The 17,927-nt window shown below is 45.0% G+C and overlaps 1 protein-coding gene across 1 annotated transcript; it reads left to right on the forward strand.

Moving 5' to 3' along the window:
* Nucleotides 1-8,777: 8,777 nt before the first annotated feature.
* Nucleotides 8,778-17,165, forward strand: LOC146183968 (uncharacterized). The gene is made up of 2 exons (XM_084609263.1): nucleotides 8,778-8,909; nucleotides 10,066-17,165. The coding sequence occupies exons 1-2, from the start codon at nucleotides 8,889-8,891 to the stop codon at nucleotides 11,497-11,499; spliced, it is 1,455 nt and encodes a 484-aa protein (XP_084465389.1). The 5' UTR covers nucleotides 8,778-8,888; the 3' UTR covers nucleotides 11,500-17,165.
* The last annotated feature ends 762 nt before the right edge of the window (nucleotides 17,166-17,927 follow it).

Raw genomic sequence — 17,927 nt, forward strand, 5'->3', positions numbered from 1 at the left:
AAATTACATATTCATATGCATGTTAAAATAGTGGCCTTAAACATCAGTTAATTATTTAACAACAAGGAAGTTGTACGCTTGGATTTAAAAACTTTTTTTCCCGTTTTCGCCCTCTGGCGTTGGGTGAGAATACTAGGTGCCTGTGCCGTTGTGACGTACTTCCTGAGGCTAGTTTCAGCCGAGTGTCCTCGTCCTCTCTTTATATTTTCTTTCTCTATGGCGGGCAATGAAGTTGCTAAGGATGGTTGTAACGTCACACTCGCCGGCTCACAGTCGGGAGCGCACTGCCTCTGACCCGGCGGTCGCTCTGAAAACGTCAAAAATACAGCTATCCGCTCAAAACTAACCCGAATTATGTGTCTGTACTAGTGTAATTGTGCCTTAAGAATGCAATTGTGGTGCTTTCTGAATATTCTTGGACATTTGTTAAATATACCTTTAAGAGTCTCCCAGATCGACTGAAGGCTTCAGCGCGCAGTGTTGCCAGATAAAGCAGTGCCGAGGCCAGAGTATAGAAAAATTGCAGCCCAAAAATAGCCAACCATACGACCAGGTCAAGATTGTTAGTATACAAAATGTAGCCAACATGAGTCACCGGAAGCTGACAGGAAGTTTTTATTTGCAATTAAAAATTCGAACAGAAAACAGTAAACGTGTGACGAAAAATAGAGGCGGTTGACCAGACCAAGTGACGCAGCAGAAAACGAAACATCACTTTTCTAGACATAGTAGGACTCAAGGAAGTACTCTCACACACCAATTTGTACCAGAACTTTTGGATCATACTAGTTGCGAAACTCCGCTTCAAAATGTGACCGGACTTTGTACGCATTTTTTGGGTTTCTGAATTGTCGCGTCGTCTGGAAGCGCTTAATACAAGCTTTTTGCTATTGCCGCCATTGCCTTTTGGAAATCAAAGTTTTTCTCTCCTCTTTTCCATCTTAACTAACTATATGGCGATTATTCTAATAATGTTTGCTGCTGAAAGTGCGCAACTAATTTTATTTTCCATAATGATTGCGCATTTATCAACAGACAGTTTGAAATTTAGACGCAGTTTCTTTTAATGGCCGTGGGTGCCGCCACCATTCGTAAACACTCAAATTTTGACCAATCAAACCTCTGTTTTGTTACACATGGGCCGTATGGGAAGTTTCTTAACTAGTAGAATTGAGGAGCTCTGGTTTGTACAGTGTTCTGCAACTTTATCGAACCCCTGTTTGAAAAATTCTCTCGCCTCAACCGGAAGCTCATTTGCGCTAAAACTGCGCACAAAGCTGGCGAGTTGTTATGAGGTAAGTTTGACCATGGTGCTTACTTGGTTTGGCCGCGCATGGTGAGAAACCAGAACCGTCTGCGACGAGATAGAGGAGCAAAAACGCCAGCGCAGAGTTTCTAGCAAAAGGCAGCTGTGGCGTCATCTCGCGTCGCTGGAGGAAAGCACTGCAGTTCAAAAGCGCCGAGGTAACATGGCACGTTCCTGTAATGGCGCTAGATGGCGCCTCTGCTGCCCTTCGGCGGAAAATTTACATTTGTGTCTTTTGCTCCTCAGTCTCGTCGCAGACGGTCCTGGTTTCTCATCATACTTACCTCGTAAAGAATGGCAAGCTTTGTGCGCAGTTGCAGCGCAAATGAGCCTGCTGTTGAGGCGGGAGAATTTTTCGAACAGGGGGTTGATAACGTTGCAGAACACTCTACTCTTCATTCATTCCCGTCACTACTCGTACATGGAAGTACTGCTAAATTTATCGAAGAAACGCGGGCTTGTTTAAAAATTGTTGATGCATCCATACTCCTTTGAGCCACTTTGCACATGGAGTATCATTTCCAAAGTACGCACGCTGAGTTTTTTTTTCGGTGGTCTGTTTTAGTTATGGTGACCAGGCTGCAAACCCTCTCTACTGCGGCGTTTCAAATTGGAAAGCAGAGAAGTGCGAATACAATTCCCGACAAGTTAGGAAAAGTAGAGCTTTTGGATCATACCAGTTGCGAAACTACGCTTCAAAATTGACCGGCTTTTGTGCACATTTTTCGGGTGTCTATGAATTGTCGCCCAATCTGGAAGTAATCAACACAAACGTTTTGCTATTGTTGCATTGCCTTTAGGATATCAAAATTTTCTTTTTTCTTTTCCATCTTTATTTACTATATGGCTGTTATCCTAATAATTTTTGCCTCTGCAAGTCTAACTGATTTTATTTTACATGATTGTTGTGCATTTATCAACAATCAGAAAATTTGGAATTTAGACGCAGATTCCTTTTTTTGGCCGCGGGTGCCACCACTATTCGTAAACACCCGAATTTTGACTAATCAAAATCGCTGTTTTTTGATACATGGGCACTATGGGAAGTTTCGCAACTGGCAGTATTGAAGAGCTCTGAGGAAAAAGAGGGTCACCCTGTGCTTTTAGTGAGCTCCGTGACCTCCCGCCAGAGTTCACTCCCCCTGTCACTCACTGCAAGGGACGGGAGCATCGGCTGCAAAGTTTCGTGCTCGCTCTCAAGGGCTGATATGGTACACGATGCTGCAAAGTGGAAATTACTGTGTGAAAGGTGCGAAACGGTGTGTCGCGAATGGATCTGGGCCTCAACACCTTGAAATTCTGCAGGAGTTCTAGAATGGGTCAGGCAGAGACCTTTTGAGTAACAATTTGATACGCGCCACAAGGTACACATGACAGTCGTCCAGCATCTGGTCCTTCCCGCCACTTTAAAGCGAGCTCTTGTGATCGAAAGGAAAAAAAAACAATCCCTGTGGTTGAACGCCCGCGTATGAAGTCATTTCTTCTCTCACTCTGCAGTTTGACAAGCATGCTTTCTCAGGACTATTCTAAACAGAATCGACCTGACATGCATATCTAAATCTTCAAAACCTTGACCGTGATGTAGAGCTTTCCAAAGAAAGTCGCGACAAAAAATGCGAGTTAAAGATGAAAAAGCTGAAGTAACAACTAGCGAAACGTAGCGCACTTCATAAAACACGTTTCTTCTACCCTTATTTTTTTCAATGAGCATATAGCCCAAACATAGCCACAATGCCAAATCATCTACACCCAGCCAGAAAAAAAAATATTATGTTGCCCAATTTGGCTATAAATAGTCCGATCTGGCAGCAATGCCAGCGCGCATCGTTTAATTCATAACTTTGCCCGCTAGGGAAGGAACACTATGGGCAGTCTGGCTTTACCATAATAAACTAGATTGTGGCTCTGCTGTGCAGGAGTTATCCCATCGACGAGAAAACTAACCCCCCAAGAGGAACAATCTCGAAAGCAGAACTCAATACCAAGTCCTTCCGATCCCCCAAAACATGGACCCCCTACACAACAGCGAAAGACAAGCGTGAAGTCGCCACATACAAAACAATGTCGTTAGAAGCAAGAGCGACCTACTCTATGTAGACGCCAGTCCATATCTGGGAAAAAAAGCCGCGGTAGCCACCACAGTTGACCACACCGGAAGAGAGGTGACCAGCCCATCGGTCAAGAGCAATAACTACATAGAAGATGCAGAGTAAGTTGCAATCGCCTTTGCAGTGAAACACGCCAGCAGCGAAGGTAGAAAACACATAATGCTCAGCGATTCCCAAAAGGCCTGTCATGCCGTCCTCCTGGGACGCGTATGCAAACAAGCACACCGAATAATGGAGCAGGAGAAAAAAACACGGGCAACTTGAAGCACATAATCCTGTGGCTACCGTTACATGAGTGAATCGACGGCAACGAGGCAGCCGACAAGATAGCCTGAGGGCATACTTTTCGGGCACCTGCGCCGGCTGCCCCAGAGCCTTCAACCCCTCTCCATATAGGGGAACTAATACAATTCTTCAAGTTAGGAAGAAAACTATATGCAGAACCACACAGACCTCAGCAGACAGGAGGCAGTAGCCTGGAGGAACATACAGCCTAGGACATTCCAAAACCTAGCAAAGTACCACAAAATCTGGACCGAAAAAATTAAAAAATAACGCATGCACTGCATGCTGTGAAGTCTCAAGCATCCTGCACATCATCATCATCATCAGCCTGACTATACCCACTGCAGGGCGAAGGCCTCTCCCATATTTCTCCACTTAACCCGGTTCTGTGCTAGCTGCATCCACTTGACCCCTGCGAACCTCTTAACCTCATCCGCCCACCTAACTTTCTGCCGCCCCCTGCTACGCTTTCCTTCCCTTGAAATTCAGTTTGTTACCCTATGCGACCATCGGTTATCCTCTCTTCGCACTACGTGTCCTGCCCATGCCCATTTCTTAATTTCCACTAGAATGTCGGTAACCTGAGTTATTTCTCCGACCCACTCTGCACGCTTCCTATCTCTTAATGTTACACCTACCATTTTTCGTTCCATAGCCCTCTGGGTTGTCCTCAACTGATATGTCCTGCACATGATATGGAACTGCAAAGAGCAATTGGAGAAATATAAAGCTCGAGAACTCAGCCAAGCGAAGTCGAAGACAGAGCTGGCCCACACGGGTCTCTCTGAGCAGCGCAGCCTGCTCACCAGGGCCCGGGAGGCAGCCCAAGCCAATGGTACATGCTGGACTGAGAAAATCACCCACGCAATTCCGTTAACCGATTATAATTTACTCTATCTCTCTCTCTCTCTCTTTGCTGTACACCTATAATTAAAATGGCGCTTCTCATTATTTTACTTCACACATGTATTCGTTTTCTCATTCTCCCTTATAGCCATTAATTATCTATCCACGCTCTAATTCACAAGCACCCGTTTTTCGCGCGCAGGCGCTTTTCTCTTGCGTTGTTTGATTCGGCCGTCAGAGAGCGAACGAGCGGCAAATGTGGAATCGGGCGTTTTTCAAATGCGTTAATGCATGGGCTCGAGAAACGTAACTGAAAAGGAAAGATAGGCGCCTTCCAAAACTCTCCCCGCCGGTGGAAGTGCTGTTGGAGGGCAACATATGGTACCTTAGGTGCCAGTAGTCAAAGTTCTAAGCTTCCTTCTCCAAAGAATGGAAAAAACAATAAGGTCATAGACAACGTAACCCATTATGTGTCTCACGTAACTGCATGAGATCTTCCGTAGAATTTCACTCAAAGATAAGGGCTTGCGGGAGCACTGCCTCTTGTGCCTATCACACGCGTTTATTATTATCAGGATCGCGTAACCAATCCCGTTCCTGGATCTCAGCCAGAGTGAGGAATAAAAACAAGACATTCCATTCAGGAGGGCATATAAAACACTAGGCATTCTCACCAACGTCTCAAATGAAAAGGCGGGGGTACAAATATGTGGCATGAAATCGCTTCAGGCCACGAGTTCCACGAGGGTAGGAAGAAAGATCCTGACCATTATAGGGGAAAACCATAAGGAACGGTCATACGTGGCAGCGGAAGTGGACCTTCAGGTACGAAAGAAACTGAAGATCGCTCCATTTCCAAAGAATATGCACCCGACACACAACAAGGAGCACAATGAACCTTGAGTCAGTTATAAGAAAAAGTACTGTCATGCGGCCTGCGGCCTAGAATGGGCGGCGGTTATCAAAGTAATCGACGTGGACTGCGAGATGATGGTCACTGGATCCCTCAACACTAGAAACTCGCTCATAACGGAGGAGGCCACTCTGGCGTTAGCCTGCAGGAGCACCGAAGCAATATTCATACTTTGAGACAGCAAGATAGATTAAGAAATTTTAATAAGGAGATCGCTTCGAAAGAAGCTGTTAAGATACGAGGACGATTGGTATTGGATAGAGAGGTTTCCGTCATGTGGGTCGCGGCTCACAAGGAGAATCCAGGCAATGAGGCTGCTAACATTCTCGCTCGAGATATCTACACCCGGGCGGCCGTGGAATCAGCCTTGCCCAGGTCGAAGAACCCGCTTATCACATATACACATCACGGCTGAACACAGGGATGAAAGACTAGACCTTCTACCTCCATAAAGGCACCTCACATCTAAGGAATAGACTGAAGATGATTACAAACAAACCTATTTCTTCCTTCGTATCTTTACGGGGAGGTAGGGTAACCTCCAATGTTCCGCACCCAATGCGGGATAACAGCTAATCAGGATTATATCATTTGGAAATAATGGTCCGATTCTTCGGGGCATATTGATGGAATCACATAGAAAGAAACCTGGGATGCACACCTCCGAGCCGGGCTCCAGAGCAGCAAGGTCGAGCAATCCGTCTGCAACGGAACGCTTTGTGAAATACGTGCCCCTGCGGGGTTCCCTCTCCCTTGAAGGCCCCCTGGGGTTTTATTTATCGAGCGGAGGGGCCTCTACATCAATGGCAATAAAGTTATCTTGAGCATGATCTAAAGAAACCTCTAGAATAAAAGAAAATTGGCTGAAGAAGAAAACAAGACCCTACAGTTATCCACGAGTAGGACACGTTTTATGTGGCAGGCGACAACTTTGTGAGATGTTATGCAGACGGCAGCCTGCGAGAAAATTTCTGCTGGTTGGTGCTCGGTGCGAACGACAGCTGATTTAAAATTGCGTCATATTATGCATGCTTTACGCAAAACTGAACGTAAACCGTAAGTGAATACAGGGATAATTTTATAGCAATCGCGAAAAAGTGCCAGAGGCTCCGACTTGCAGCGTTGCGTCGTTTACAACGTCGACATAAATGAAGCTCAAACCACCCTTCAACGTGAGCTGTACTGCCCAACGCACCGAGTCATACAGGCCCGACACCTGATCACCTTGAAAAGCACTCCGACACTCCCAGCCTGTCTGTACTACTACGGCTGCATATTAAGGCTGCGGCCGTATAAACCGAGTGTGCTTTACTGTTACAACTGTTTCCGGGCAGGGCACATGCGCAAATCTCACCCTTTTGCTACCGCCGATGAAGGTGAGTCTGAAGGAAAAGTTACGTACCGATGCAGCCTCTGCAATTCGGACCACCACGAGATAACATCTCCAAGTTGTCCGACAAAACAAAAGGCAACGCAGAAGGCTCGTCTTCGGAACGCTAAGCGTTGGCCAATGGAAGACATGACACCAGTGCAGACATCCAATCGCTTTGCAGCTATCCAGTAGGGTGATGACGAGTGGCCAGAGCTTCCTGAGCCCGCTTCGAATGCACCTCCAGCTAAGAAAAAGTCTAATGATACGGTGCTCAAGAAACGCCGTCGACAACAGCCAATACAGCAGCGTACTGATCTACCAGACGACGATATGGCTGTAGTGAATAAGCAAATCAATCGTCTTTTAGCAGAGATCTCTAAGCTCCAACAATACCGCGAAATGCTTGCTCGACGTCGGCAAGCTGCAGAAGTAACCGCCAAATCTAGTAATTGCCCAACACCGCCGCCTTCATCCCGCGCAACAGGGCTATTTGCTGCCTCTTCCCAGTGTACCAGAACGCCCAATGATAACTCTGCAACATGGCTACGCCGCTATATGGTCAGCCAGTTGCCCAATCTGACATCTGTGATACTGCAGCGCTTGGAATAGCCCTCGAAAATGGCAAAATCCGGACGTCCTGGTGTACTACAGTGGAACTGTAGAGGCATTTCCACGAAGGTGGCCGAGCCCAAGACCCGACTGCAATTTAACAAGCTTCGAGTGTGGGCTATGTTACTTCAGGAAACGAACGCTTTGCCATCAATTCCGGGCTTTAGCGGCTACGTGTCTCCTTCAATGACCGACCGTCGCGTGCAGACTGCTTCTCCCCCGGGAAAGGCGGCGGTATATGTTGAAACGCGTATTCTTCCATGTGCGCCTTTCTCTCAAAAACTGGTGCACATCATACCAAAAGGTAGTAGCAGTTGCTGCGAAATTTCTGAAAGGAACCGTTGTTCTTGTTTCATATTACGTTCGACCAGCTGGAGGCGCCTCTTTCCGTATTTATCTTGGCTGGTTATTAAGTTTTCGTCGGCAATACTCCGGGTGTCCAGTTTTAGTCGGAGGCGACTTTAACGCCTCTCACCCGGATTGGGGGTATCCCACTGCAAGCCCTCGTGGTAGGCGTGTGCGGGACGCCTTCACTGATGCCATGTGTGTTCTGCTTAATCACCCTGGGACAACAACACTGCCTGTGCGTCACATACGTAGTGCTGCGTATGCTCCAAACGACGTGGTGGTTGGGCGCGGGAACTCCCTCATGGCACATAGAGCCAGACTGCTGGGGAAGTGATCACCACCCTATCATCATCGGTCTCCATCCCTCCCGTCTCCACCCTTTACGCCGCAAATGTTCTCTGATCATCTGGGACAGCTTTCGCTCATGTCTCGACAGTATGTCTTCAGATTCGCCGTCCCTCCTTGTTGACCGTATACAAAGAGCACTTAACAGCGCTACGACTACTACCTGGACTGATGTAAGTCGACCGGCATCAGATCTCGGCCTGCTTAACTTGTGGGCAGCCCGCCGTCAAACTGAGCTGGCTGCTACGCGAGACCCTACTTCGATGCAGGCACGTACACGACTGAATTATCTTACTGCGAAGGCTCGGAGATATGAACGCGATCTCTCGCGACGCCAGTGGCATGCATGGTGTGAACAGTGTTCTGATAAATCATCGAATGCCTCACTCTGGCGAACGTTTCGTGCAATGGAACACGGTCGTCATTCTACTGACGCAGAAGCAACAGCATGCTTTGCGGCTAACCTGTCGCCGGGCAATTTCGCCAAAGAAGCTGCTCGAAAATTTTTCCCAAAATGCGATATACTGCCTCCTTCAGCTGCAAATCTTAATTTCGCAGGTATCCCTGCAGACGCATGGAAACTACTATCTGCTGCCGACGCAGATGGAATTGCGAGCCTCTTTTCGATGTCTGAGCTGCTGGCTGCAATGGACCATTTCGGAAAGTTGCGCGCGCCCCCTACGCGACCGCCGCAAAGCAGGCTGGGAATTGTGAGCGTGGCTTGCCGGGCAGGATCCGGCGCAGGAGTGGTTCGACATGGACGTCGCGCAAAAGCAGGTAAACAAAACTTTTTTTTGGGATGCTAGCAATGCTTTTGTAGCATGCTTGCGCCGCGCAAGTGATCTTTGCATTGCCGTACAACTTTTTTTGTGGTTTTGCAGCCGACGCTACGAGCGCGAAGCGAGTATTTTCGCACGTGAGCGCTCGTGAAGCGCGCACATGTGCCAGTGTATAGTTTTAGCTATGCTTCAGAAGGCACGAGCGCGATCCTACGGCTAGCAGGCGTGTTTTGCTGGTAAGCGCGCGCTAACAGTGCATTTATTTACTGGTCGCCCGTCGCGAACCTTCAAAGTTTCTGCGGCTGTCCCGGCGGCAGGCGTAGTACGTAGCGTACGCATTCATGTTTGTTGCAACAGTGCGACATAGTCTTGTGAGAATGTACGCGCTATATTTTAGCAAAATACGTCGTTATCGCGCACTGCCCATTCAATCTTTTGGTTATAGCGTGCTATTTAGTCTACGGACGAGTCTGAAACAAGTATATCGTCGAAAGAAACGGACAGCGCATTCGTTCAATGAGTACATCTTGGAAGAAAGTAGTAGTTGAGTTGGTGCTTAGCTTGTGCGAGCGCATTTTCTTGCCTATAGTGTTGTTCGAATAGCACGCAGCAAGTGCGAAGCAGAACCAACAAGCACTGTTACATTGTGTGTAGCTGAGCATATTTTTGCGATACAAATAGTAGTTGCTGTCTGTGCCATATTCAACGAGTTTGACGGCTCGTACTATCTCGGTCGCGGTGTCCATTTGTTACTACCGTGGAGTGCAGATAGGCGCAGCCAAAATATGAACGTGCCTCGGTGGCTACAAGTAACGCGAACGCGGTCGAAAAAAACTGCGGCGGATATTTTGCTAACGTGAAAAACATGGACGCGCCAGTACCTTGTACTTGGGCGGCCTCGGAGTTTTAGTTAGCTGGTGGTTTACCGAGGCCGTCCTTGTGCAACATTCTTCACGACCGCGCGTAGTAAATGAAATGGGTTCAGCGTTGCTTTTCAAGCATGCTTGCCACAAGTAACCAAGACACAATGAATGAATACTTTATTTCAAGATCGCATTGGTGATGCCATGATCAGCTGTGTATGCTTCCATGCTCTGTTTATATGTGGAGTGCCAAAGAAAACATTTTGACACTTGCTTATACCCATGTTGCAGGTACCACTGCAAGCCATTCATAATGCACTTCCTCTCCAAGCAAGGCTACCGAAAGGGCCATGGACAAAACAGTTAAAAGACGTTCCAGATGGGTTCTCAGAGCAAGGAATCTTGGCACATCAGAATTCACGTGGTGCTCAGAAGCATACTGTAAGCGGATACAGGATGTTCAAAGCAGAGAAGGTGCACAATGTTCTTATTTGCAAGGCTGACAGATCCACTTTTCTTAAAGCAACAGTGGAGGCATCATTCTCTTTGGCAAAATTATATAACACTGCTGCTGTGCTCTCGTCAAATGGAACTGTGGACGAAGGAACCTGCAACTGCCGGGCTGGAGCTGCAGGTGTTTGTAAACATGTAGTAGCAATTCTATGGTTTGTATTAGACCTGAAGCGCTCTGGGGCAGCCTACGTGCAAGACACACAGTCGTGTACAGACAAACCCAGAGCATGGGGTACTGGGGCAAAGAAGGCCAACGTGCACACACGCGAGTTCTCAAAACTGCGTTTTGTGAAACATATGCCAATGAAAGCTGGCAGGTATGCAACTCAAGAAACCACAGTTTCTCTGACAGTAACAGAAGACCATATTAAGAGAATGTATCAGACACAGAAAAATATTCCAAACGCCATGCTATGCAAGACGCTGGAGGACAACCACTTTCAGCCCGTACAAGTGAAAAGAACACGTCAGGAGGAGGCTCTCAGCCAGATGCCAATCAGGTTGCCGGTGCAAGCCCTGTGGGTTGAGCATGTGCCAGCTGGGTACACGTTCGGCTCCTGTGAGCTTACTTTAGAAGACTCATGGGCCCTTGAGCAAGCGACTAGGATGCAGAGCGGCTCTACAACATGGAGCTTCGAGAGATCCAAGTGCCTGACTGCTTCACACTTTGGAGATGTGGTGTCACGGAAGAAGCCAGCTGATGAGAAGTTTTTTAAGAGGTTGTTCGGGTCTAGCCAGATGCAGACCAAATACATGGCTGATGGTTTAAGGAATGAAGATGCAGCCGTGCAGCGTTACATAGACAAGAAAAAGGTCCCAGTTAGGATTTACTGTTGTGGGTTGTGCGTCAACCCTGGTGTCCCTGTTCTTGGTGCAACGCCTGACCGTGTTGTAGAGCAGGGAGGAGATTTTGGTCTCCTTGAAGTTAAGACCCTCTCAGCTGCCAAGGAACGGGGTGAGGAATTAGAAAATGCTGTGAATACGGCACCCTACCTGAAGAATGGAGTTCTTAAACCAACGCACAAGTACTTTTACCAGGTCCAGGGGCAAATGGCTTTGACTGGACTCTCCTGGTGTGATTTTGTGGTTGATAATGGCACAGACTGCACTCTTCAGAGGATCACTTTTGACAGCTCGCTTTGGATTTCCAAAATGCTGCCACGTCTCCTGGAATGTCACAAGAACTACCAAGAGCACTGTGCTTGTGTGTGAATTTCAATGACTTATTTTATGTTACATTGGTCTGCAGGACAAAGATGCTCGGACTCGTAACATGCTTTGGCATGTGTTCATACTTATGTATATTTGTTTCTTAAATATCTTGTATTGCATTTTTTTCCATGAAGAAAGTGTTTTTCTGCGTAATATCGTTATGGCGATGTGCACGTTGTGCCACAACCCATTTAAATGTGTGTGCCACTAATCTGTGTGTAAAAAGTAAATGTCAAGCACCACACGTCTTGCTGCCTTGTCCTCCAAGTTCCTGTCTCTACATTTGTCGGCTACCTTCCTTGTGATTTTTCCCTTGTCCTTTGCCTGAATTTTTTTTTTTGAACCAACTTTTTTTCTCGTGTTGCTTGTCGATAAGAAAGTCGTGCTCTCTTGGCAGACAGAGGAAAGGTATTTTTTGGATTCCTTGTCCACTGTCGTTTCCTGCCACTTGATTTTCCCACCTCCATTTGCTAACCTAACCTAACTATGAAGGAGCATTTTCACATTTCAAATGTGTTTTGAATACCAGAGCATCACTCCTCATCGATAATTTTGTAATAAAAAGAAAGCGCTTAGGTTTAGCCAATAGGAGCAGTGCGACCTTTAAAGTTGAAAGTCAGGTTTGATGAAGGAGAAACACTGTGCAGCCTGATGAGGTTAAGGTTTGTGTTCATCTGTTTTGTCTTGGTATCAATGCTCATTAAGTCTGTTGGTCTGTCGGGTAAACTCCTAAGAAAAGAATGTAGCCACTGCGTAGCAACATCACGCACCTTCCTTACAGTCGTTGTAGCTTCTCCATCTGTTTTGCCAAGGTTTCATGCGACATCTGGAATTTAATTCATTTTCACTGCACGCAATTTTCTCTTGTAGCTTGACAGTTTGGTAATTGTTTTATCAACCTCACTTGTAAGGGTAAGGAGAAGCTGAACTCAGCATTGTCTGAAATGCCTTCAAGTAGTAGTGAGTTAAATTCTAAATGCTCTATTTTTTACTTCATCCAGTCATCACATTGTGAAAGCTGATTTGGTTCGACACACATCATTGCTATGTTTTGAGTCGAGCCTACGTTTTTCTGGTTTAACATCCTGTAGGCAACGAGGGACATGGGGATGGAGGGCTCCCAAACAGCTTTGACCATCGTGGATTTTTAATGTGCACATTATATTTTGCCTCCACCAAAATGGGACTTTCATGTCTGTGATTTCATCCCATGACATTGGGTCAAGCAGCCAAATTCCATAGTCGCAGAGCCATCGTGGTGGATGCTTAACTCTTTGCGGACGGAGATGACATTCCTTGGTGGTCTCGTGTCATGCCTAATAAAGACAAAACGGCAACTTCTAATGAACAGATCGGCCACTTTGATTCGGAAGATGTGGGGTCCTTCTGCTGAAGACAGATCAATTGATTTGGTACACAGGCGCTTTGATACATCTTGATCAAGGCAAGGTGCAGAAATGCTTGTATGTAAAAAGTTTTGTGCGTGATAATAGGCTTCACATGGTTTCATCTGGTCTGGAGCCCTTGACAACTGTGTGCCCATAGCGGAAGTATGGAATGTAAAAATCGTTTCTCACTTTGTGTGCTGCTGTGTCTAAAGAAAGGAGGACTGAGATTTGGACTGCTGAACCATGTTTACACTGACCCTGTGCTTCCTTTACCTTTTTTTTTGTTACTTTCTATTGGCGGCATCCTTCTCCCCTTGTACTGAAAACCTAAATAGAAAGAAGGGAAAGCTGTCGAGGCTTTGGATTTAACGTCTAGAAATGCGAGTGTCAAAACCACTGCCAAACAATGTGCCCCTCTACTGTGGAGGTAGACGCATCTTGTCTGTCTGCGTTTTGGTGCGAGTCGTCCTATGCTTCATTTGTTTTGGTGTCCCCGACGCTTTTTTTCTTGTCATTTGTACGAGCTAGAATTCATGAGTGTGACTCTGTATAGGTTCTGCTACCTGATCCTATGAAGTTCATGTGCCTGCATGTTAAATCCTTCCTGCTACACTTTCTGGATGTCAGGACACACGCACTGATTGATGTGTTGCTGTCTAGCAGGTTCGCGTGTGGTTAATTTGGGCAAACTACCGACTTGATGATAGTCATTTATATTTGAAATATGATGTTTAATTCTGTTCACACCATGTTTTCTCATGGTTACTTTCATCTTCTATATAAAATCAAAGAAGAATTTGCAAATGCGGCGGTTAGTTGCTAGTTGGCATACACAGGTTCAGTATGTCTACTTGCTGTGTAGCTGTGATTGAGAGTTGTGTGCAAGTTCTTGCTTGTGTACTGCAATCATTGCTGTGCAAGCGAAATCTGTGAACATTTTGATTTTGTGTCTGGCGTAGTATTTGTACTTTTTAGGATGACTTGTTGCCGTAAGAAAGGTAATTCTTGTGCAAGGTTTTACTATGTACTTGCAAGCTGATGTATATGCTTCGATGCAAAATGAGTGTATTGAGATCATTAATTTAACAGTTTGTTTTTGCTTCATCATTATTGCTCATTTGGAACCAGCACTTCATTCGATGCAAAATGAGTGTATTGAGATCATTAATTTAACAGTTTGTTTTTGCTTCATCATTATTGCTCATTTGGAACCAGCACTTCAGAAACATATGAAAGTCCTTCTTTCTTCCTTGCAGAAATACGTTCTTTGGGAGGTGCACAGTTTATATGCTCATATTGGTTGCTTGGCTTTCTTCATTTCTGCACTTAAGGCGTCAAGACAGTTTTGCGTACTTCTTTTTTGTTATTGTATTTTGTAAGACTGCCACATTACATACTATATATTCTTGATTCAAAGCAACATTTTGTTTTTTAAACGTAATAGGTAGGAAAAAAACTCCCATGTGCGCATAAAAGTAGCCAAATTACAAGCGAGTGCTCGGTAGGTGCTGCATCTAAAATTTTACATTCAAAATGGAAGCAGTATCCTGGAAGATGCATGCACTCTTGTTCTCCAAACTGTCATTTAGCTGTGCATCCTCTTCTGTGATTAATGGACTCCACTACACTTTTGAACCAATTTCATTGACCCACCATCTAATTGTAGGGAATTCAAAGCACCAAAAAGAATGATCATGGCATAACCCAATAACCTCTCAAACCAAACCAGAGCTCAGCACCGTAGTGAGGCTAGTAGGAAAGCCTAACTACTAATTGTTAAGAACACAAATACCTCTTGCATAATGTCACGCATTGCAATGTTTTGTTCATTTTTTCACACCAACGGAGTTGCTTGAGATTTTGATAATTGAAGTTATTTATTTCGTTACACTTATGTTTGAACAAGACTGTATTAAAAAAATTTTTCTGCAACGTGCTTATACATAGAGATGCATTGCTTAGCATGCTTTTGTGTTATGCTCTTAAAATATATTGGCACAAGATGTTTAAGTGAGCTGTGCAATACAAGAGCCTTTCTTTGTAAGAAAGCCTTTTATTTATTTATTTATTTATTCATATACCCTCAGGGCCCGAAGGCATTAAAGAGGGGAGTGGGAAAGATACATTGGTACAGGGTACAGTGCAGCATAAAGCATCATAGGAGAAACAATAACACGGCGAAAAGTGATCAAAAAAAAAAAAAGTATTGGCGGAAAAAAAAAGAGAAAAGCAGGTGAGACAAAAAAAAATCATTTCCGACAGTCAACAATGTCACCGAAAACGAACAAAAACATTTGACTACCATTTATAAATATAGATTACATACGGCAGTCTTAAAAGAATTTGGGTCCGTAATATCAGCAATGTGCCTAGGAAGGTGGTTCCAACTGACAGAAGTGTTTGGAACGAAAGAACAAGAGGTGTGTTTAGTACGACATGACGGAACACCTACTTTGTGAAGATGATCAATGCGACCTGAAACATATGTGGGGGTAGTTAGTAGCCGGCTCTTAAGGGCAGGATTGTGGTAATAGATTTTGTGAAATAGACATAAGCGGGAAATATTTCTGCGTAGTGAAAGCGGTGGCAATGATAATGTTGTTTTCATAACGGTAACACTGGAGTTACGGTTATAGTTGGAAAGTATAAAACGTGACGCGCGGTTTTGAACAGATTCGATTTCAGATTCTAGAGATGCAAGGCCAGGGGACGAACAAGGGTTTTATAAAGAAGCAGTTTTATTGAACTAAAAGAAAGGTTAAAGTTTCGGCGCAGGTACCCCAACATGCGGTTAGCATTGTTAGTAATAGATTCCACATGCAGATTCCAAGAAAGATTAGAAGTTATGTGCACACCAAGGTATCTATACGAAGACACAGTTTCAAGAGGAGTATTATTGAGGTTGTAATTAGCTACTTCATTGTTACGACGAGAAATACGCATATGTTTGCACTTGTTAATGTTAAGCTTCATGTGCCATAATTTACACCACTCTGAAACTTGGTTAATATCAGACTGAAGAACAGAAATGTCAGAGTCACTGTTAATTTCACGGTAAATTACACAATCGTCAGCAAAGAGACACACAGAAGAAGCAATGGTGTTAGGCAAATCATTAATATAAATTAGAAAAAGTAGGGGCCCTGGTACGGAGCCCTGGGGAATGCCTGCGCCCACTGGAGAGGAACGAGAGTTCCATTTATTTGCTGTCACGTATTGAGAACGGTTAGTGAGGAAAGACTCAAGCCACGAAACGATGCTAGGGTCGAGTTTGAGGTTACTTAATTTGAAAAGTAGTAATTGGTGAGAAACTTTATCGAAAGCTTTGGAGAAATCGAGGAATATACAGCCTGCTATGGAACCCCGGTCAAGAATGAAATGAAGGTCTTGTGACAAGCATAGAAGCTGAGTCTCGCATGAGAATGTTTTACGAAACCCGTGGTGGGAATGACTGAAGAACGAATTTGATTCAAGAAAATTGGCGAGATGAGAGCAGATGACATGTTCCATGATCTTACATGGGATGCTAGTAAGTGAAATGGGTCGGTAGTTATTAGGAGAATGTTTGTCCCCAGACTTGTGCAGGGGAACCACCTTGCCCACCTTCCAGTCACTAGGAACACAGCTACAGTCACAAGCACATGGGCAGCTACATACTTCACATTGGTCTCTGTAAGGAAACCGCAATGAAAGTTGCAAGCAAAATCTTTGCAAAGTGACAAGTGTGTTGTCCGTATTGTAGATACTCTTGCACTCGGTACGACTTGTAACATATGTGAAGTGAACCAATGAAGGCTTATGCTTTACAGTAAATCAATGTGCCGTCATAGACAGTGCCCAAGGTGCAGATTCAGCATACTTAATCTCTGCTTTGAGGGGTTAATGCACAAGTTTCGAGTAGCACTGAGCTCGCACTTCTTTGACGACAAGCTCAAATCTGTCGCATCTCGGGTATTGTAGCTGATATAAGTTCTTTCTGAAGGATTCCATGCAAGACATTACATGAGAGTTGGTAATAAAGCTTTCAAATTTCAGTGCCATGAAATACTCGCATACATGTACAAATTTTTTACATATACAGTACACATATATACAATACATATCACTTTTTTTTAAAATGAGTACATCACTAACACATGTAAAAATGACAAAGTGAAATTCACTTTACAGATTTCATTCCAAAAAGTTAGGAAAGACAATCTGTCGTAGAAAAGACAATGGCTGCAAACACCAACTTTCCATCTTGTCTGTGTAGATCAGCAATGAGACTGGTGATTTCGTTTCCAGTCATGACTTGGATATAGTACTGCCACAATCTATGCTCAAATCATTTGCACAACACCGACAGAGAAATAAGGCGTTGCAGCTCTATATAGCCTGTACATTGACTTCAGATTTACTTCAGCAGAGAAAGAAAGGCTCCTCTAGTCTGCTGTACATCAGTTCAGTTCAGGCGTTCAGTCGTGTCCGACTCTTCGTGACCCTATGGACCATGTCACGCCACGCTTTCCGGTCTCTCACTATCTTCTTAACATCACATAGCTTCATCTGCAATGCCTCGAGAATGCCATCTAACCATCGCGTTCGCTGCCTACCCCTTCTCCGGCGACCCTCAACCTTTCCCAACATCAAATCTTTCTCCAGCGACTCCTCTCTTCTCATCAGATGACCAAAGTAGCTGAGCTTTAACTTGAGAATTTTACCCTCCAATGAGCAGTCAGGGTTTATGGTCGACAATATCGACTGATTTGATCTTCTGGCAGTCCAAGGAACTCTTAAGAGTCTTCGCCAGCACCACAATTCAAACGCGTCAATTCTTCGGCGGTCAGCCTTTTTCACAGTCCAACTCTCGCATCCATACATCACAACTGGAAAGACCATAGCACGGGTTATACGGATCTTGGTTGCCAGACTAATGTCTCTGCTCTTTACTAGGCGGTCAAGGCTAACCATTGCTCTCTTTCCCAGAAGCAGGCGTCTCCTAATTTCATGGCTGCAGTCTCCTTCCGAGGTAATCTTGGCGCCCAAGAACAGAAAATC

The sequence above is a fragment of the Amblyomma maculatum genome, chromosome 7, assembly GCF_055883805.1.
Source record: "Amblyomma maculatum isolate TAMU_Amacu chromosome 7, ASM5588380v1, whole genome shotgun sequence".
NCBI classification, from domain to species: domain Eukaryota; kingdom Metazoa; phylum Arthropoda; class Arachnida; order Ixodida; family Ixodidae; genus Amblyomma; species Amblyomma maculatum.

What these genes read in the sequence shown, in the direction of transcription:
- LOC146183968 (XM_084609263.1), top strand. Translation starts at nt 8,889, where the DNA reads ATGGACGTCGCGCAAAAGCAG. An exon ending in TGGACGTCGCGCAAAAGCAG is followed by an intron (nt 8,910 to 10,065) that starts GTAAACAAAACT and finishes CCCATGTTGCAG; the next exon opens with GTACCACTGCAAGCCATTCA.